The sequence below is a fragment of the Artemia sp. Qi Xiang Cuo genome, chromosome 13 (assembly GCF_049724085.1).
Source record: "Artemia sp. Qi Xiang Cuo chromosome 13, ASM4972408v1, whole genome shotgun sequence".
Taxonomy (NCBI): Eukaryota; Metazoa; Arthropoda; class Branchiopoda; order Anostraca; family Artemiidae; genus Artemia; species Artemia sp. Qi Xiang Cuo.
This window is the reverse complement of record NC_142806.1, coordinates 13,120,881-13,143,501: the sequence shown is the minus strand read 5'-3', so window position 1 is coordinate 13,143,501 and position 22,621 is coordinate 13,120,881. Positions and strand designations below refer to the sequence as shown.

The following is a 22,621-nucleotide window of genomic DNA, read 5'->3' as shown; positions in this document are numbered from 1 at the left end:
TTGTGCTGTTCTTTTTCTTTTTTTAACGAGAACAAAATTTTAAACAAAGTTTTTCTGATGAAAGCAAGAGTAAATTTGAAAGTTGCAACAGTTAAAAATTACTGCTTAGTAGTTAATCCAACAAAATTTTTTAAAAGCTGTTTCAAATAAACTAACTTGATATTTTCCTAAGTTTTTAGAAATCTGAATTTACAACAAGACAAAATAGGAGCAAAAAAATTCTTACATAACCTGCAGAAATTAAAGAACTAAGTCATAAACAAGCCCTGCAACCAATGAATTTTCCTATACAATTTTAATCCTCTTAAACAAGCAAGCTCAGTTTTAAGTCAAGTGCTATATTTTCAAATTTCTACAAACATGGAAAAAAAATCAAGAGCTGGTTTATTTGAAACAGTTCTTCAAAAATATGTCACATAAACAGCAAGGCAGCAACTCATGTTTGTTTTAAAAATTAAGTAAAAAAGTGAAAATTTTTTTTTAACTGAAATTAAGCAGCGACAATAAAACTTAAAACGAACAAAAATTATTAAGTATATGGAAGGGGCTGTACCCGCGGCAACGCCTCGCTTTACGCTATATATTTTTTCTATTTAAAAAAAAATAGTTTTGAGACAGAGTAAAACTTTTGCTTCAAGAGCGAGGCATTGAGGAGGGGACAGTCCCTTTCATATACTGAATAATATCTGTTCGTTTTAAGTTTTAATGTCGCTCCTTGCTTTTAGTTAAAAATAAAAACTTGTTTTTTTATTTAAATGCTGAACGTTTTTGAAGTAATGCAGCTTTGACTTAGGCTCACCGTACATGAATAATTAAAACGATGTTTGCATATTAATTTTACTTTTTTTTTGGCTAAATGGCTTTCTCGAAATTTTGATATGACGAAACTTACGGATTAGCTTACATAACGAACATCTATATTCGTGAATTTGTATTACGTATATTGGAGGATTCCCCGCTAGTCAATACCACGCTCTTTACGCTTAGGTTCAAATTTTGTTCCAGTTCCGTAAAAATGACCCCTTAATCACAAAGACCATTAATTACAATAAATAGCTCTGATGAAAGCACGAAAAAATTAGCGTAAAGAGCGAGGTTATGACTAAGGGGTGAACCAAATCATATGCGTATTAAAGTACTTAAGTACTTAATGTACCTATACTAATGTTACAGAACGTAATTATACTTAATGATATTAATCCTGCGTGTAAACAATACGGGCAAATTCCACAACTCATAGCCCTTTCTGGTATATGAAGGGTGCTGCCCCCTCCTAAACACCTCACTTTTCACTCTAAATTGTTATTTATTACTTAAGCAATGTTCTTAATAGTCTAATTAAGTGACCCTTGTGTTTTTGGAGTCGTTTTTAATAAATTTGGACAAAATAAAAAAAAAAATATTATAGTAAATTGAGGGATTATGAGGAGGGGAACTATTCCATATATGAAGAGTTGCTCTCTCCTCAATACCTTGCTCTTTAAGCTATAGCTGTTAGGACTTTTAACAAGGCTTTCTATTCTAATTATACGGCCCTTGTGTTTCAGTAGCCGTTCTTAAAAAATGGAAAAAACAATCAAAATAAAGCATAAACAGCCAGGTATTGAAGATGAGGCAACCCTTCATATACAGAATAATTTCTGTTCGGTTTGATTATCAGAAATTATTACGTATATGAGTAGATTCGTCCCATTATCTTTTTACACTACACTCACACAGACCGTTTAGTTAGACTAAATAGCTATTTTGAAAGAACAAAAAAAAACTTTAGTGTAAAGATCTGTAAAGATCGAGATATTTACGACAGGACGAACCCCCTAATATACGTAATAATTTCTGTTCTTTTTAAGTTTTAATGTTGCTCCTTACTTTCACTTGAAAAAACTTGTACTTTTAAATTTAATTTCTGATCGTTTTTTGAATAATGCTGGGAAATACGGCACCCCCTTCATGTAAAGTTCCCTTCCCCCATGAGAAACTCCTCCATAGAAAGATCCTCCCATTTAAACTGTCCTCCTAGCTGCCCTACAATTTTTTTTGGTCACCTAAAAAGGGCACTATAGCTTTTAATTTCTGTTCGAATGAGCCCTGTCACAATATTCTATGACCACTGGGTCGATACGATCACCCCTGGGGAAAAGGAAAAAAAACAACAACAAATAAACACGTATCCGTGATCTTTCTTCTGGCAAAAAAATACAAAATTCCACATTTTTGCAGACAGGAGCTTGAAATTTCTACATAAGGGTTCTCTGATACGGTGGATTTGATGGTGTGATTTTTATTACGATTCCATGACTTTTAAAGGGTGTTTTCCCCTTATTTTGAAAAAAAATGCAAATTTTCGCAGGCTCATAACTTTTGATGGATAAGACTAAACTTGATAAACTTTATATATTTGAAATCAAGATAAACATCCAATTCTTTTCATGTATTTATTGGTATCAAAATTCCGTTTTTTAGAATTTTGGTTACCATTGAGCCGGCTCACTCCTTCCTTATAGTTCATTACCACAAACTGTTTGATTTCAACATTACTCATAACTTTCATCAACAAACTTTGTTTTCAAATTGGTCTTTTGTCATCATTATTTAATGAAATTCTCTTAAAAAAAGAATCAGCTGTAGATTCAGTTATTTTTAATAGGTAAGAAGGCTTTTAAAACCAATCCTAACTCAAAATAAATAATACAGTATGATTTCATCTATAAAAACCTACGTAACCTACGTAACCTAGGCATCTTTTTTTGCCCCTTCAACCCCAAAAAACTAAAGTTTAAATATTTTTCACGGAGTGAGCAATACCTCACATGGCAGAGGAAACCTGCAGGCCAATCCACAAAGGGGATTACTCCATCATTACCCTTCACTATCTGTGAGAAACCTATAAGTAAAAATTTAATTAAAATACGTTACCTCAATTGTAATCCTTTTGCAGCGACTAGGATGTTTTGACAAAGCATCAAGAGCCTGACTATGTTTTCGATGGATTACAAAGTCAACATTGTTATAAATCTTACGACTGTTGATAAATGCTCCATACCAACGTTTACAAGTCTGACTGGCGGCTTCTACATCTCTGAAGCTAAGGTATTCATAGAATGTGCTTATAACCTAAAATGGTATATATTAGACGAAAAAAAGTGTAGGCACTGTGCAATTTAATTTTTTTGTGGAACTAACTTGGACAATAAGCTCTCGTGATGTAAGTCTCGCACCACCCATATTTGAAAATGTCACATAATTTTTTTTATATATAATAGCAAATATACAATAGCAAAACAAGCAGTGTTAGTACTTGCAATATATTCAATCCACTTTGTGCTTTTCATTAAAGAGCTAAATAGCTTTTGTGTATTTTCCATTCATTTATATTTTTCCCTTGGCCAATTTATCTATAAAAAGACGGTACTAGAAATTTGTAAAAAGGCTCATATGACTTGACAAAATTTTTAAGATAGCCATTTTATTGCTAAACTTCATTGGATAAAAAGATAAAGTCCCGTCTTGGGTCTCAAGTTGGCTTGAAATTTGCAGGATTTTTTTTCTCTTTGCTTGAAATGAATAGAAAAATGCTTGAAAAATGCTTGAAAAACTGAAAAAACACACGGGAAATATTTAGTTTTGGCTATATACAAAGGTGGTCTAAAAAGTTTCTGACCTAACATGGATAAAAGAATTTTTATCTTAAAATTTATTTTTATTTTTCTACATTGTGACAATACACTTCTCCTAGCAATGATCACGTCTGTTTAATCCGTCGAAAGAGCCTCCAAAATTCGTCTCGCTACACAACTGTTCATGAAGGGGAGTGCCTCCTAATTTGACAAAAATCTTTGTCCTCCGAGCGCATTTTTGAGTTGAAGGAGCACGAAGAAATCGCTTTGGCCTAGATCTGGAGAATAAGGTGGATGTTCAAACATTTCCAACCGTCCTTAATGGATTTTTGCCATGGCAACTGTTGAGGTGTGAGATAGGGCGTTGTCTTAGTAAAACAGGATTTTTTTTTCTGAAAATGTGGCCATTTATCCGCAATTTCTTCCTTCAGTTTGTAGAGTAAAGCTGCATAGTAATCTTGTGTAATGGTTTTTCCTTATTGAAGAAAATCTATGAGGATATCTCATGACTATCCCAAAAATCAGTTGCCATGACTTTCCCAAATGAAAAAAAGATTTTGCCCTTTTAGAAGCCCGTTTCCCCTTTACAGTGCCCTGTTTTATCTGTACTTTTGCTTCAGGCACATAATGGTTCGTCCAAGTTTCATCTACAGTAATTAATTGGCGCCAAAACTCTGATTTATTGCACCTAAACTACACCAACAGAACATAGAAAATGTTTAGTCAAACACGTTTTTGGTCCAACATTAGCAAACGCGGCACCAACTGCAGACAACTTATAGTTGTTGGGCGTCCTGAATGTTTATCATCTTCTAAGCTCTTATGGCCACGTTTAAGTTCATCTTCCTAAAATTTCATTGTGGTAAATGACTGTGAAGATTCCCCATACACAAAGTCTAATTCATCCTTGATTTACATAGGTATATTTCCTTTCAAAAACGAATATTTTATAACAGCTCGATACTCAAATTTTTCCATTTTTACACAAAAGAGTCACATCAACTCACTCAAACGACTGTCAAATAAAAACAACAAGTCCAAAAAGGCTGAAACTTTAACATATTGCAGTCGAACGATGCACAACTACATTCCCTGACTTTTATTGACAAGTTCTGCCATCTTCACATTGAGGTTGGAAACTTTTCAGATCACCCTTGTATTTCACCATTGGGAGAGGGTAAAGCAATGTGAAGCACTTTTAAGGAATGATATTAGTATTTCATAAATTTTTTTAAAGTGGTTTTCACAATTTTATGTTTTCCTTCTGGAGAATTGATTGTACACTTGGTTTCTAAAAAAAACAAAAATTAAATACACTGAATCAAAGTAACTAGATTTGTTGGTGTAATGTTTCTCAAAATCTATATTTTATAAAAGCTTCTTTCTTTTCTTGGATAGAAGTTGATTCAGGTGAAAGAAACTCATAAGAATAAATCCAGGGCTGTTACCATATTCTAAGAAATTATTGCCAAGCTATTATGTCTACCCTTTTCTTAGTTCTTGGGCTAGGGAATTCTATACATAATATGTTAATAGCTATCTGAAATCTGGCGAAAAAGGCTAAATTATGGGACATGTTGCCAAACCATCCTGTTTCTACAAACAATATTACAGCTTTTAAAATAGCTTTGGTTAGAACTTCTTTTTACAAAAGGCAAACCACAATGAATATAATGTTAGTATGATTTCCTTTACTTAGTGCCCTCTAAGGGAACTGCTAAGAATTTCTTTGTGTTAATCCTGATGTACCTATTTGTTTTTATAATATTATAAGTCTATAGAATTTATTCCTTGTGGCTCCAATCAATACTCAGATAACCAACTCTTGTTTACTTTGTTCATTGACTTTTTTCTTAATTGCAAAGTTTGCTCTATATACTGTTCTAAGAAGGACTATTGTTGTTTGTAACTATCCATGTCTATGGAAATGTACTAACTATGGCTTTGTTGCTCAGAATAAAAATAAAGTTAGTCTCTTTTTGATTGTTGTTATTTTGTAATGTAATAGGCCTATTGTCAGAGCTGTTCCTAGAGGGGGGGGGATAACTGGAGCTATGAATACTACAGCAAGGAGTTGCCTACTTTGACTTGGCCTTTTTTGTGCATATTTAAATGTGGAGGGGGTGGATGTAATTAATATTGCCTTGCACACTACCAACCCTAGGATCAGCTGTGTCTATGGTAATGTAACATTTATGTTTTTTTACTGTATTTTTCAATCATTTTTGTAACAAGACTATGCTTACATCATTTTTATTTACAATAAGAAGTAAATTCTGTAAAGCCATTAAATTCTTAATTTATGCTCCTTTCCAAAATAAGTCATTTTGTGGTATTGCACCGTAACGAAAGTTAGGATGGATTGTCACAAACACAAATTAAACCATGAATAAAAACCCACAAAATTGGTAATTTAAAATCCCTCTGTTTGTGTTCTAGCATCCCTCCTTTGAGAGAGCAGCTATTCAGCAACTGCATCCTTTTATTGTGCCTCATCTTAGTAGAAGACCTATATTCAACGGTTTTACTTTTATAATAGCTGTATAAATATATATATATATATATATTATTTTTGATCAAATTTAGCTACAAAGAAAGCAAATACATCATTTAATATCTTCTTTATGTTCCTTCCAAATATAGTAATTGCTCTTGAGGCAAATTCTATTTTGAACCCCAAAGGGTAGCTTAACTTTTTAGACTATGATGTAAAGTTAAAAAACTAGTTAGGCTACACATAAAATTAGCTTTTAAACAAACTCTTAAACAACTCTGCAATGTTTCAGTGCCCGGCTAGCAACAAAGAAAGAGGGTTTTGAACCCATTGGAAAATAACATATTATATTTCTTATTGTTCAAGGTGAAGGCTGTAAGTTTCCTGTTTATCTTCTACTTCTTAAAAAATACCTGGAATTGTGAACAGACTCCTTTTGGCTTCCCACTGCACAATTCCATAGCTGTAACACTATTCATATAAAACATAATACTATTCAATTTTATCAGCTTCAGAGAAGTGCAAGCACTTGAGCTGCCTTGTCCCTACAGTTTAACCCTTCATGGCCCAAGGGGGGGGGGTACAAATTTTCCTCAGGGTGTAATTTTTGTTATTTTTGGTACTGTTTTTTGGAGATAAGTCAAATTCCTTTTAGGACTTTTATTTATTTATAATTACGCACTGGATACATATAGTTATAACCTAGACCGGTCCTTGGGCTGCTTCCAGTGGACATAAGAAAAATACAGGTTCCAGTCCTTATAGGCCGGTAAGAGTGGATATTATATTTTGACTGTATTAGACATTGTTGGTTAGGAGCGTCCAAACATACATCCTTGTCCTCACGTGTTATCACTCTATTCAGGTTGCAGGCTTAGAAGGTTGTAGCTATAGTCAGACCGCTAGCCTAGAGGCCTACAACTGTAGGCCCTTGTGCTCTTGACGGCATGTCACTGATTTCTAGTAGTAGACAGTGGTGCTCTTGCTTGCAGGTCGCTTGATTTCTAGTAGTAGACAGTGGAAGATAATTATACCCACAGTACTAACCTAGTCATTTACATGTAGGCTCTATTTAGTGTGTATATAGCTATTTACACTATATCAATCAATCAATGAGCATTTAACGTCAGGTTCCTCACCCAAAGGCGATGTCAAGGGCGTCATCACAGAGAGATAGGCAGAACACAGAGAGATAGATGCAAAACTGTAAAGGGTGTATCAGCATTTACTACTACTACTACTAACAACTCACCGCAGCACCAAGTTACCTGAGGCCAACACAGCTACGCACGCTCCTCCTCCACCCCAGTCTATTCAAAGCCTCCCTTTTTACACCCACCCACGAAGTTCCCATTTCCTTTAAATCTTTCTTTATGACGTCCTCCCACCCCAGAAGGGGACGACCTTCTTTCCGTTTAGCCCTAGATGGTTGGCCGAAAAGAACAATATTCGGCAATCTGTCATCCTTCATCCGCACAACGTGCCCTAACCACCTCAACCTTTCTTTCAATATAGCCCTAGAGAGCGGTATTGAACCACATTTTTTGTATAGCCTATTGTTTGAAATACGGTCAGTCAGCCGGGTACCCAGAACAATCCTTAAGCAATTTCTCTGGAAAGCATCTAGCGAATCTTCATCCACTTTTTAGAGCGTCCATGTTTCAGAGCCACGTTTGACCACTGTCATCACTTTAGCTTCTAATATTCTAATCTTAGTTTAAAGAATTATCTTCCTATTCTTCCAGACTTTTTTTTAACTGAGAAAAGACACCCTAAGCCTTGACTTATTCTATTTTTAACATCTTCACTGCTCCCACCATCTTTACTAATAATACTACCAAGGTAAGTGAAGCTGCCCACCTGATCAATCTTTTCATTACCCAACGTCACCTTTTCATCTTCACTTATTCCTAGCCTTAGCAATTTAGTCGTCCTAACATTAATTTTCAAACCAATTCTAGCACCCTGAACTCGCAAAACCTCTAAAACTTCATTCATTTTGCTCAACCTTTCATCTAGGATGCTTAAATCATCAGCATAATCCAGGCCCAGGAGACCTTTTCCTCCCCATTTGATTCCGTGGTCTCCCATTGCCTTTCCTGTGGTCCTTAAGACAAAATCCATCAAAATAATCCATACAAAAGGGGACAAAACATAACCAAGCTCAACTCCCGAATTAAAGCGAAACCAGCTCCTAGCCTCATTTCCTACTTTAACCGCAGCAGTGTTATTCTTGTAAATAGCACTAATCACTTTAATGTATTTGTCTGGTATACCATACAAGGATAAAACCTTTACTAAAGCTCTTCTATCAACAGAATCGAACGCTTGCTCATAATCTATAAAACTGAGGACCAAAGGTGTTTGAAAGCTCAGGCACTTCTCAATTATTAGCCAAAGAGTGAAAATTTGGTCGAAACATCCTCTACCTTTTCTAAAACCGCACTGCTCTTCTCTTAAAACTTTGTCTATGGCATCTCTCAGTCTAAAAAGTATCATATTACTAAGTAATTTGCTACCTACAGGGACCAAAATAATGCCTCGATAATTACCACACTCACTTTTATCACTTTTCTTATAAAGTGGCTTAATTAAGGTTTTCCTAAAATCGTTAGGTACTTCCCCTTTTTCAAAAATCATATTCATAATCTTCAATAACTTATTTCTAACCTCAGAGCCACCATATTTAAGAAACTCATTTATCACCCTATCAGCACCTGTAGCCTTATTATTCTTTAATCCTTTTAGTACTGTTGCTAATTCCTCCTCACAAAACAAATCTTCCTTCACATCCAAGGTATCACAAACTTTTTCATTTTCCTCTATATGTTTTCCTGCAACTCTATCTAGGTTAAGCAAGATCTCAAAATTTTCGGCCCATCTCGCTTTAGTTTTTTCCTTATCGCTAATTGCGACCCCATTCCTATCTTTAACTGGGACAAGTCCGGATTGACTACTCCCTCTCAATTTGTTAACGTGCCAACACGATATTTTACTATTATGCCGTCTGGCTGCATCTTCCAGATCTTCGGAAGTTATATCCATGGCAGCCACTTTACAGCTACTTAATTCACATTTTAATGCTTTCTCCACATTCTTTACATTTCTTTTGTTTTCATACGATCTATCACTCAGATAATTCTTGTACAAGTCCTTTCTCCTTTCTATTAAACATAAAGTTTTTTCACTAATATTCTTAGCTGCGGTTCTAGCTTTCTTCCCTAATACACCTTAAGCAACTTCACAAATTATTTTTCTAAAATTATTCCAACCATCTTCCACATTACCAAATTTCGAACTCTCGAGTATAGTTTTCAACTGTTCCTGGAAAGTTTCTCTCAAGTTCTCATCCTGGTGTCTACCGACATCATAACTTCCCGGAAGGTAGTTACCCATCCAAAATTTAGGCTTTAAATGAACCCGTGACACTACTAGATGGGGATGTTTACTTTTAACATCGATAATATCACTCCTTTATACCCTAGCATCTTGTATTGATCCTGCCAGTCTTTGGTTTACTATAACATAATCAATAAGGTTTGCTGTCTTACCATCACGTGAATACCATCTTAACTTATGAGCCATTTTATGACCAAACACCATGTGATTGTTATACCTACAAAATTGCAAAAGTCTGTATCCATTACTGTTTTCTTTTCCTACACCAAATTTACCTAGGCTGGGATGCCATCTATCTCTATTTCTACCAACCTGGGCATTAAAATCTCCCAGTAATAATATCATATTTCTACCTGGGACCCTGTATATTTGCTCCTGTAACTGTAAGTAAAATTCATCTGCGTCACTAGTATATCTGTTAGTCGGTTCTATAAGGGCATATGCTATTATAACTGATACCCTGAACTTTATAGCCATACAAAGAGCAATAAGTATTCTATTATTAATACCTTCCCAGCCTAGACAAGACTTAGCAGCTTCCTTATTCATCATAAGCCCTACTCCCTGTCTATATGCCCCATCCTTCCTGCCTGAGTAAACAAATTCTATATACCTAATTTCATGATTCCTACCCCTGGGATATGAGTTTCTGAAACTCCTAATAAATCCAGTTCAAATCGTCTGGATTCATCAGTCAAAATGTCGATACGATAGTAATTTTTTAACGTTGTAACATTCCAAGTTCCAATTTTTATGTTCTTTAAATCATTGAAATTATTTTCGCCTCAGGAAAAGCAATGATCCCGGATACCAGTGCAGGACGGGGATCACATATCTTCTCAAGTCTACACCAGAAGTCCCTGGGACCTCCATGAATGGAGGCTTTGTGCAATCCTGGGCCCATCTTGGTCACAACAAGGTTTTCAGCACTTGGCGATGCTCTTCTATCAACAAGAGTCAAAATCCAGCACAGACAGTTTCAAGCCTATTACCTCCGACTCATTATATGTTCATGCCTACAAATACTATGCTACTACTAGATAGTAGACATATTAACAAAATTTAGCTTTCGAACAAGGTAACTGTGAAAACAAATGGGTTGCAGTTGTACCCCCCGTTGGGCTTAAGTGGCATATATTTGACCTTGGGTTTTGAAAGGTTAAGGCTCATATGCCAGCTGGTACCAATACGGCTCTTCCTTCTTGCTCAAACTCTCTTCTGCAAAAGGTACAAAATCAACTTTACGAGTTAACCAGTACAAGATAAATCCCTCAAAGCACATCTAGATTCTTTAAGATACCAATTGCCTCTCTGTAAAACACCTTTTCAATGGAAGCTGGTAAGGCTGCATCCATAGTCTTCTTAATGTCTGGTGGAAGTTTATAATTTTGCAATAAGACATGCAGTTCATAAATTCCAGTAGTACTTGCTGTGGATTTGAAGAGGAGGTGTTGCAAGGTTTCTTTGGTCAAAACGCAAAGCCTACAATTTAGGTCAGTATGTTGCCTCCATCTCTATTCTTCTCGCCTCAGTCTACTGCTAAGCTTTTTTTTTTGAAGTAGGTTTGAATATTTTCAGATTCTTTGAAAATTAAAACATTTGAAACTCTGCAAATCAGGTGTCCTTTGTGTTCCGGGTTAAAGTTTTAATTAGTTCGAGAGCTGTCTGAGAATCTGAGAAATATGCTACTTTATATAAATGGGAAGGTATATTTTTTTACCACCTCCAGCAAATCAACTATTGCTGCTAATTCAGCTGTCAAAACTGAAGAGTCCAGTGAAAGAGGCTTTTTAATGGTCAGAGAGGTGTGTAGGATTATTGCTGCTGTGGTGGGTTTGTTCACTACTTGACTATAAGTATGTAGATGATCTTTGAAATCTGTAGTTTTTTTTTCTTAAAGGTTCAGCCTTAATTAATTTATGTGTAATGTGCTGCTTTTGTTTCTGTATTAATTAAAAAATCTTTTTAACAAAATAAGTTTTTCAAAGAAAAGTAAAGAACTAAATTAAACCAATAATGAGCAAAAATAAAATAAAATAATCTACCAAGTGTGAAACTACCACAAATCAGCATCGATAAATAAATGAAACCCAAAAGGAACAGATATTACAATAAATAACCGAGTCAAACTAAAAATGAGCAGAAATTGACATGAGAAGGGCTCAAAACCCCTGTGCCTTCACAAGGCCAGAATATAATATATAGTTTACTTTATAGTTTGGTCTGCTATTTGTATGCTGGAGAAAAATTTTCAGCAATATGTAACAAAATTCACCCTTTTAAAAATCTTGACACAAATAGTAGCGGCGTTTAATTTAGTTTCATACCTCCTCTAGTTGACCTAAAATAGAAACTTGATACCATCCGCACAAAAAATCTGTTAACTTTCTTTGATAGCTTGGATACACTTATGCTATTTTGATTTGGTTAAATTTTAAGAGCAAAAGTAGCCCCAAAAGTTTGAACATAATACCCTCAGTCATTCTTGGGATACTCCTGAGATGCCTTATTGAGAATTAGCATTAACACCAAGCATTTTGATTTGATCTTAAGGCAACATTTAGTTTTTAAACATAATGGGCAAATAGGAGGATGGGCGTGGGAGGGGGATTAGTTGCCCTCCAATCACTTTCAACTATTAAAAGGGCAATAGCCCTTTCTATTTTCAATCGAATGAGCCCTTTTCGAAGTTCTTATGACAACTCCTTCGATACAAACTGCCCTGGTCTAAAAAAAATAGTAATAATAACACATTGTACCCAAATTGATCTTTACTATAAAAATGTCAAGCCTTCCAATCACTTTTGACTATTAAAAAGGGCCCTAGCCCTTTCAATTTCCAATCAAATGAGCACTTTTTGAGTTTCTATGGCAATGCTTTCTATAAGCCCCCTAGCTTTCTACTATCTTCCCCTAGGGCATAAATTACAACCCTTGCCCAGAGGGTTGTGAGGGGGTTGTCATCATCAAAGACCTAATTTCCAGAACTTTCAACTACGTTAAAAAAAATAGATATCTCAAAATTTTGGTTGGATGTGTTTGGGGAAATGGTGTTCGTGATAGGAGCGTTAGTTGCTCTGCAATCACTTTAAACTATTAAAAAAGGCACTGGCCCTTTTACTTTCCAATGGAATGAGCTATTTTGAAGTTTCTACAACAACCCTTTCAATAAAACCTTATATGCCCCCAGGGCATAACTTGAACCATTGCCCTGAGGGCTGGGGGGAGGGGGTCGTCATCCTCAAAGACCTAATTTCCAGAACTTTCATCTAAGTTGAACAAAATTTCTGTCTCAAAATTTTGATTGGATGTTGTTGGGGAAGGGGGGGGCGTGAGAGTGGGGGTTAGTTGCCCTGCAATCACTTCCAACTATTAAAAAGGTCACTCGCCCGTTCAGTTTCCACTCGACTGAGACTTTTTTGAATTCTCTACGACAGCACTATCTATAAACTCCTTATATGCCCCATGGCACAACACAACCCTTGCCGTGATGGCTGAGAGGGGGTTGTCATCCTCAAAGACATAATTTCTGGACCTTACATTTACGTTGAACAAAATGGTTGTCTCTAAATTTTGATTGGATGTGTTTGGGGAAATGGTAAGCGTGAGAGGGGGGTTACTTGCCCTCCCATCACTTTCGACTATTAAAAAGGGCACTAGCCCATTGCACTAAGAGCTGTTGGGAGAGTGTTATCCTCAAAAACATAATTCCTGGACTTTTTAACTATGTCAAACAAAATGGCTCTCTCAAAATTTTGATTGGATGTGTTTGGGGAAATGATGGGTGTGAGAGGGGTGTTAATTATCCTCCAATCACTTTTCAATATTAAACAGGGCTCAAACCCTTCTAATTTCAAATGGAATGACCCCTTTTTGAAGTTTCTACAACATCATTATCTATAAAAACCTTATATGCCCCCAGGGCATAAGTTACCACCTTTGCCCTGAGGGCTCTGACGGGGTTATCATCCTCAAAGACCTAATTTCTAAAACTTTTAACTACGTTGAACAAAATGGCTCTCTAAAAATTTTGATTGGGTGTGGTTGGGGAAAAGGCTAGTGTGAGAGGGGGGTTAGTTGCCCTCAAATCACTTTTGACTATTAAAAAGGGCTAGCCCTTTGAATTTCCAATCGAATGAGCCCTTTTTCAAGTTTCTATGACAAAGCTTTCAATAGAAACCTAATGTACCCGCAGGCGTAACTTACAACCATTACCCTGAAGGCTGTAGGGGGGGTGGCATTCTCAACGATTTAATTTCCGGACCTTTCAACAACTTTGAACAAATTAGCTATCTAAAAATTTGATTCGATATGTTTGGATAAATGGTGGTCATGGAAGAGGTGTTATTTGCCTTCCAATCACTTTCAACTATTAAAAAGGGTAGTAGTCATTTCGATTTCCAGTCAAAGCCCCTTTTGAAGTTTCTATAACAATGCTTTCTATATAAACCGTATATGACCCCATGGCGTAACGTACCACCCGGTCCCTGAGGGTTGTGGGGGGGGGAGTCATCCTCAAAGACCTAATTTCCAGAAGACCTAATACCCTTTCAACTATGTTTAACAAAATGGCCATCTCAAAATTTATATCGGATTTATTTGGGGAAAAGGTGGGCATGAAAGGGGGGTTAGTTGCCCTCCAATCACTTTTGACTATTTAAAAGGGCTCTAGCCCTTTGGCACTAGGGCACTAGTCCTCCTCGAAAACATAATTTCTATCTGGATATCAACTATGCTGAACAAAATGCTGATCTCAAAGTTTTGATTGGATGTGTTTGGGAAAATGGTGGGCACGGAAGGGGTGTTAGTTGCCTTCCAATCACTTTCGACTATTAAAAAGGGCACAAGCCACTCAAATTTTCAATCAAATGAGTCCTTTTCAGAGTTTCTACAACAACTCCTTTGATACGAAGTGCCCTGGTCTAAAACCAAAAAAAAATAATAAATAATGCATTATGCCAACATTGTTCTTTATTAGGCAGCACAATTGTGTGAGTACAAGCCAAAAGCCATTTGGAGTACCATGTTCTGGATTGTTTCCAATTTGAACAAGTTTTTTTTAATGGTATGGTCAAAAGCAACAAAAGCAACTATATACTCCAAATTTGGCCTTAAGTATTGTTTGTAGAAGTTTACCAATACAGTTCGTGAGTTGCCCCCATTTGTAGAAACAAGTCTTTTGAGAATTACAATCCTTTTCAGGCTAACCTCTTTTGTCATCTCTACTTGTTTATTCCAAGTCCATTGATGGTCAATTGTCAAGCCCAGTAATTGACATTGTTTAAATAGTTCAAGTCTCTCTCCTCCAATACTTATTTGAGACAGTGGAGTGGAAACGCTTTTATTATTGGCTATCATTGTTTTTGTTTTTTGTGGTGATACACTCACTCAAAATGTTTTGGAGAATCTAACTAATTCTTTTAAGACAGAGTTTAACTTTTCAATTACTTCATTATTACTGTCTCCTACTTCCCAAATGGTAAGGTCATCTGCAATAGTTACTAGCCTTATACTCTCACTTGAAAATTCAAGCTTGGGTAGAAATAGAAGGAAAAGAAGTGGGCTAAGTGATAATCCTTGCAGTAAACCCCAATGGAGCCTACCAATGCTACCAAAGTCAACCAATGCTGCTACAAGAATATTTTTTCACTTTTAGCACTATTTATCCTCCTGCATAGCAATACAATCAATTGTGTCGAAGCCTTTCCTAAAGCTGCACTGCTGTTGTGGAGACAGGCCATTATAATCACAAAACCATTCAAGTCTTTTCTTTTTTAGCTTTTCCATAATTTTGCCCAGAACAAGTAAAAGTGATATAGGCCTGTAGGAAGATAGTCTTTCTGATGATTTATTCATTTTTTTTGCCTTCTTCCAGATCAAGGGAAAAGTATTCAGCTTCCAGGATTTATTATATACATCCATTAGGGCTTTTCTAAATGTTGGTTCTGAATTTATCAGCATCAAATAACTCATTTAATTCTCTACAGATGCAGATTTCCCATTGACTTCCTCCAGGGCTTTGGCAAGCTTTTGTTCTGTAAACAGTTCCATAAGCTCCTCATTGGCCTTTGTTTGATTATGGAGTTTACAGACATACAGGGTGAGATGAGGAAATTAACTTGGGGCTGGTTATTGGAAACAATTCAAAAAGCCATCTGCTTTTTGTTGGTTACTGGTAAGGAGAATATTATTATGCCACTGTGTTGGTATAATACCATCCTTGGGATTTTTTCCAGCCATTCAATTGATGAGACTTTGGACATTTGACAGTGGGTGGTTCCTGTCTAGTTTATTTGAAAAATGCTTCCATATTGATCTCTTTGCAATCAGGACTACCTTTTCACTTTAGCTTCTGCTCTATGGAGACATATAAAATTTCCAATTCTAGGAAATCTCTGAAAACTGTTTCTAAGTTGGCAGTTTTCTTTGGCAGCTACTTTACAATCATTATTCCACCAGACCTTATTTGTCTTATTAGATGTGTGCAATGTAGGCTGGTTGGAAGATCTTGGTATGGACTCTAAAGTTGTATTATTTAAGATACTGGTTATGAGTTTGGCTTTTCAAACCTCTTCATAATCTGAATTTCTTAAGATATGTTTGAACTTTTGCCAGTCAGCTTTATTATAATTGAATCTAATTGTAGAATGGTCTGTTTGTAGATGTTATACACTATGGATTGTTAGATATGGAAGAAGATATGCTGGTCCTATCTGTAATTCTATTGTTGAGAACTTCCCTGGGACCCCTAGAACTACTTTTTCAATACACTTTCCTGTTGTGTTTGACTGATCTATATCTTCCCATTAGTGACTATGGGCATTCAAACCACCAAACAGAATCATGTTTTGCATTTACAGTTTTTAATAATGGTGAATTAAATAGCATCATGTTTATTTCTGTGATCCTTTTTTAAGAGGTTTTAGGCCATTTTTAGTAATTTTAGCAAAATTTGCTTTCAAAAGTATAAATTTCTATTAGGCTAGGACTAATGGAAGTAAAAATAGGCCATTCTTGAATCAGATACAAATGAGTTTTTTTTTTCCTGTAAGGCATTTTTTAGGGACATTTATAAGCTTCTGAGTACTGATTATTTTAAGCTGTTTTGACCCCTACAAGTGTCTCAAGATGAAACTTGGGTAAAATTCTAGTTTAACTACTTTTTGCTATCTTGAAAAAAGGGTTAGGTTACAAAAATTAAAGTTTCAGTAGTAAATCCAGGGCCAAAAAAACACTCAAAAGATATTGTTCTTCTATTGACCTTCTTCTTCTATATTAACCTTCTTTTGATTTCCAAGTCTTAGAAATTTGCCTACTTGACAGGTCTATTACATATTGAAATTTTGACAAAACAATGTTTTGCCTTAATTTTCAGTTATAATTTTCTTCTTCTTTGATTTTAAGATATTCATTGAGAGTACAGATGCTCCTGAATCATGGAGTAAAGTGAAAGAGATTATTGTATCATCTTGTGACAAGCATATTACAACTACATGGATTTGTAAACCAAGAACTCATTCTTTTCTCACCCATGATATTAAACAGGCAATACAGAAAAAGAAAAAGCAGCAGAAGAAATATAAAGATGTGCCAACACAGGCAAATTATAATAAATTTAAGCAATCTGTAATAAAGCTCAACAGCTTTCAAGAAAATTTACAAGAGAGCATGAAGAAGCAATTGCAGATGCTTCCAAATCAAATCCCAAGAAGTTTTGGAGGTATGCTTTCCTGCAGAGACAAAAAAGATACCCAGTAACTGAGCTTTCTGTTGATGGAACACCCATTACCAGCCTTAAGGACATTAGGCTCGTTTTTTAGCACTAAGATCTTACATCTAGGATCTTTCATCTTTCTGCAAAGATTATCGTTTTTTAACTCATCTTTGTTAAAAGATCTTACAGCTCACTGATGTTAGCAAAAAGTGTGAAGACCACCACTGTTCTGCCATATAGAACAATGATGAGAGAACTTTGATGATTTACTCATCATTGTTCTCAGACCGCTGATCAGAGCAGAATGATGAAAGACGTTTGAATAAAACAGAAAAATATGTAATATATTATTTAAATAATTTCAATTTTAAGAATTTTCTTAAAAATGATGTAATATATTAGAATATTTATGAGTGAAAAAACGGCCCTATTGCTGAGATGCTGCAAAATCAGTTCCAAAAAGTCCACTATCCTAGATAGAGATCCACTTCTTAATCAATCCAAGTATACAGTTGATAAGCCAATGCTATCAATTACTATCAGTAAAGATGATGTTAAGGCTAGACTGAAAAACCTGAACCAGAACAAATCTGTAGGGCCTGATGGAATACACCTTTGGACATTAAAGGAAGCTCATGCAGAATTGGCTTTGCCTCTCAAAACCCTTTTCCAAAATTTCCTGGATACAAAGATATTGCCTCAGGACTGGTGAAATGCTAATATTACCTCTATCCAAATCAAACCCAGCATATTACCACCCTATTAGTATTACATCCATTGTTGGGAAAGTTCTGGAAGGAATTGTAAATACTGCCATTGTCAGACACCTCACCTCTAACAATCTTATTATGCAGAGTCAGCATGGATTTAGATTGGGACAATCTATTGACACAAATCTGATAGATGTGTATAATTGTGTTGGTTCTAGGCATTTACCCCTCCCCCCAGAAAATACCCCCCACCACAGAAAATATCCCCCCTGGGGGAAATAAGGCTTTCCAAATTTGACAATTTTATTTGAGTTTTTTTTTCTGTAGGGAGAAGAAATTTTGGTACTGATGTATTATACACTACTCACTCAAGATTATGCTGTGTAAAACAGAGAACAATCCAGTTTCTTTGTTAGTTTCTTTCAGCTTAGTGTGAGGCAAAACAACGACAAGTGACAGAATATATGGGGAAATTCTAATTAAATACATAAATTTTAGCTATACATTTGCACACAAGGGGGAGGGGAGGTAAAGTATTTGGACAGTTTGAAGTCAGAAAACCATTCTTAATTAATAATATGCAGAATAATTGTACCTAAGACATTTTGTATGTAGACCAGCTATACTTTTTCCCCCCCCCCCCTAATGGGCAAATATATAGTCCAAATTTATTTTTAAGGCAATGAAGAAACAAACAAAGAAACCAATTTGTTCTCAAGTTTTGCACATTGTAAACTTGAGTGAGTGGCGTATAATAGGCCTAGACAAGTAGGCTACCTGAATTTTTAATGGAGAGAGAGATGGATTTCAAGGCATTAGGTCTATTTAAAAAAGATCAGAAATTAAATTCTAAAAAACAAGATTTTTCAACTGAAAGTAAGGAGTAACATCAAAACTTAAAACAAAAATAAATTATTACATATATGAAAGGAGTTGCCCCTTTGGTAAATATTTACCAAATCATATTATTGAGTTATGACCAAAGTGAATAGCCTATACCACTTGATGCCTTTTTTAATGCTCTTTACAAATATAATAATCATTTTTGTTGGAAATGAATTTTAGCCCCCGCCCCTATATATACAAATTCAGGGTTGGTAATATTTGGACATTAGTGGGTTGGGGGGAGTTTAAATGGTAAATATCTAACAAATCATATTATTGAGTAACAACTAAAGTGAATATACCATTCAATGTCTTTTTTATGCTGATTACAAATATAATAATCATTTCTATTGGAAACAAATTTTAGCCCCCTGAACCATGAATTGGCATATATAGGGGGGGGGGGCTAAAATTCATTTCTGATAGAAATGATTATTATAGGCCTATTCTTAATTAGCAAAAAAATGGCAGAGAATTGTATATTCACTTTAGTTGTTATTTGTATTTGTGCAAAGAAAATGGTTTTCCTATGTATTGCAATATGATTTGGTAAATATTTACCGTTTAAACTTATCTCTCATTTACATCAGAGATAAAATTACCCCCACCCCCCTACTGTGCAAATATATACCCTGAATTGGTATACACAGGGGTGGGGGCTAAAATTCTTTTCAACAAAAATGGTTATTATATTTGTATAGAGCATAAAAAAGGGCATTGAGTGGGGGCAATTTCTACCAAATCATATTATTGACTTATGCATAAAGTGAATACACCACTCAATGCCTTTTTTTATGCTGATTACAAATATAGTAATCCTTTCTATCAGAAATGAAGGTAAATTTCTACCAAATCATATTATTGAGTTAGGAATAAAGTGAATACACCATTCAATACCTTTTTTTATGCTGATTACCAATATAATAATCATTTCTATCAGAAATGAATTTCAGCCCCCCCCCCTATATATACCAATTCAGGGTTAGGTTAGGTTGTAGAAATATATACCCTGAATTGGCATATATAGGGGGGGGGGCTGAAATTGATTTCCGATAGAAATGATTACTATATTTGTAATCAGCATAAAAAAAGGCATCAAGTGGTATATTCACTTTATGCATAAGTCAATAATATGATTTGGTAGAAATTTACCTGGCTGTTTAATCAGAACAACAGGCTTTATTTTAAAATTCTATAAGAAAAAACTTTAGCATACAGAGTGAGGTCTTTAGGAGGAAACCCCTTCATAGGCTATAGGCTAAATTAATTCATTTACTTATGGTGATTCGTGGTAAGTTTATGCTTGAAAGATTATTATTAATATATAATTAATTACTATTAATTAATTCTAAATATTAAAATTAAAAAATTGTATAGCCTAAGCTAACTAAAAACATAGGGAAATAATATACAACTTTGAAAATCAACTAGCCTAACTTTGCAGACTAGAATAAGCATGCAACATATTTTGATCAGATATGAAGACTCTAACCTCTTCTGGTAAACAGCTCCAACATCCTTCCAATCTTCGTTTCTTCTTACTTCTTGTTTCCATGCTTTCTTCCAGTTCAAAAAAGAGAGGTTTCCAATATAGAAGTCTGCGAAGTGCCAACCTCTAAAAAGAGTGCAAATCAAAGCAAAAGAGGGATTTTGCTCAAAAAGAGTGCAAGTTAAAAAATTTGCGCGCGCGGCTACCACCTAGGGCACAGCCTCTCTCACGACTCTTAAAGTATTCACTGGTAATTATAAATTATTCTGCCATCAATAAAAATATTATCTTTAAATTTTTGTTAGTGGATCGAAACCTGCTACACCACATACAGTAAATCAAAATGGGCTGACTTTATTGAATTGGAATTACCGTACTTTGACGTTACCAAATATTTTTACTTGATTAGCAGATTAATCATCTGTACATATTCATTTATATTTTGAATATTTAATTTGATAAGCAGTTTTTATAATATTAACTAATTTTTACGATGCAAGAGAAACTACATAGTAGGGCAACATCTCATTCCGCTATAATTTAATTGTCCCAAGAAGAAATTTACAAATTTTTTTTTAGAAACGAAAAGAAACAACAGATTTGGATACTACCAACCCAACTCGGAAGGAAGAGGGGCAAATTATCTGATTTTCGGAAACCAAGCTCTGATTCTCTATATTTAATTGATGTTGTTAAGCATCCATCAAAACACAAACAAGACCATGTATTGAAAAATCTGTTTCTTCCGGCATTTCTTTTTCTGAAGAGCTGCTATTGTTGTTTGACTTGTGTTTCAAATAAACTTTGTTTCCCATCCCCCTCAATTTTTTTAATTTATATTCTGAATTGCCTATGTACAATAAACTATTTTTTGTTTCGATATTACATTAAAGAAATGTGAACAGAAGAGTGACTTGCAAACACTTCGCAGCAAATAAAAAAAAATCAAAGTAGGCTGTATGTTTAATCCTTAACAGGAGCAGGTTTAAAGTTGATTTGCAACCCAAATGAATGTTAGCCTGTCATTGAAATTTTGATGAAATTTCTACTATGAAAATGTCTAGACCTTGTCCAATCTTAACTGTGAGCCAATATTATCTTTCTGAACTAATTTACATGACATCTAGGATTTGAGCATAGTAGCCAACATTGCAATTGAAAACTAAAGATGAAAGTGCCGCAAACCGGCTTGTAACCGCTGTTCTACGTAATTTCATCTCCAGATACAATCAGGGGCGTCCCGAGGGTGGGGGACTGGGAGGGGCGCATCCTTTTTTTAATTTCACGACACATGAGTCATTTTTGAAGTTTCTACGACAAAGCTTTCAATAAAAACTTTATGTAACCCGAGGGCATAACCTACAACCCTTACCCTCAGGGCTTTGGGGGGAGTGCCACCCTCTTAGATATTATTTCCAGACCTTTCAACTAATTTGAACAAAATGCCTATCTCAAAACTTTGATTTGATTTATTGGGATAAATGGTGGGCGTGGAAAGGGTGTTAGTTGCCCTCCAATCACTTTCGACTATTAAAAAGGGCCCTAGCCATTTGAATTTCAAAGCAAATGAGCCCTTTTTTGAAGTTTCTACGACAACACTTTCTATAAAAACCTTGTTTGCCCCCCAGGCATAACTTAAAACCTGTTTCCTGAGGGCTGTGGGGTGGGGTTGTCATCCTTATAGACCTGATTCCCAGAACTTTCAACAACGTTGAACAAAATGGCTATCTCAAAATTTTGATTGTATGTGTCTGGGAATAATGTGGGCGTGAGAGGGGGGTTAGTTGCCCTCCAATCACTTTCGACTATTAAAAAGGGCACTAAACCTTGGAATTTCCAATCGAATGAGCCTTTTTTGAAGTTATTACGACAACGCCTTCAATAAAAACATTATATATGCTCCCTGGGCATAACTTACAACCCTTGCCCTGAGGGCTGTGGGGGAGTGTCCTCCTCAAAAATATAATTTCTATTTGGAAATCAACTACGCTGAAAAAATGAATATCTCGAAATTTTGAATGGAAGTGTTTGTGGAAATGACTGGCGTAGAAGAGGTGTTGGTTGCTTTCCAGTCACTTTCGACTATTAAAAGGGGCAAACCCCACTCCAATTTCCAATCTAATGAGCCCTTTTCGAAGTTTTCACGACAATTCCTTCGATACAAAGTGCCCTGGTCTAAGACCAAGACAATAAATTAATAATACATTGTGCCCACATCGTTCTTTACTTAGGCAGCGCTATTGCACTGCCTATGATTATGAAAATTTATGTGTCCTTTTTGTTCTTGGAACAACAAAAACAAAACATAAGAGC

At 35.4% G+C, this 22,621-nt stretch overlaps 2 protein-coding genes across 2 annotated transcripts in view; both read right to left on the bottom strand.

Annotated features, from left to right (window-relative positions):
• The window catches only part of LOC148944975 (uncharacterized), a 336,360-nt gene that overhangs the window by 23,606 nt on the left and 290,133 nt on the right, over positions 1–22,621 (bottom strand). The window lies entirely within an intron of this gene.
• The window catches only part of LOC148944979 (uncharacterized), a 31,392-nt gene continuing 11,669 nt past the window's right edge, over positions 2,899–22,621 (bottom strand). The window contains exons 2-3 of the mRNA XM_089099175.1: positions 20,312–20,434; positions 2,899–3,114 (exon numbers count right to left, since the gene is read on the bottom strand). Of these exons, the coding sequence (XP_088955301.1) occupies positions 2,899–3,114; positions 20,312–20,434 (339 nt within the window). The remainder of the gene's footprint in view (positions 3,115–20,311; positions 20,435–22,621) is intronic.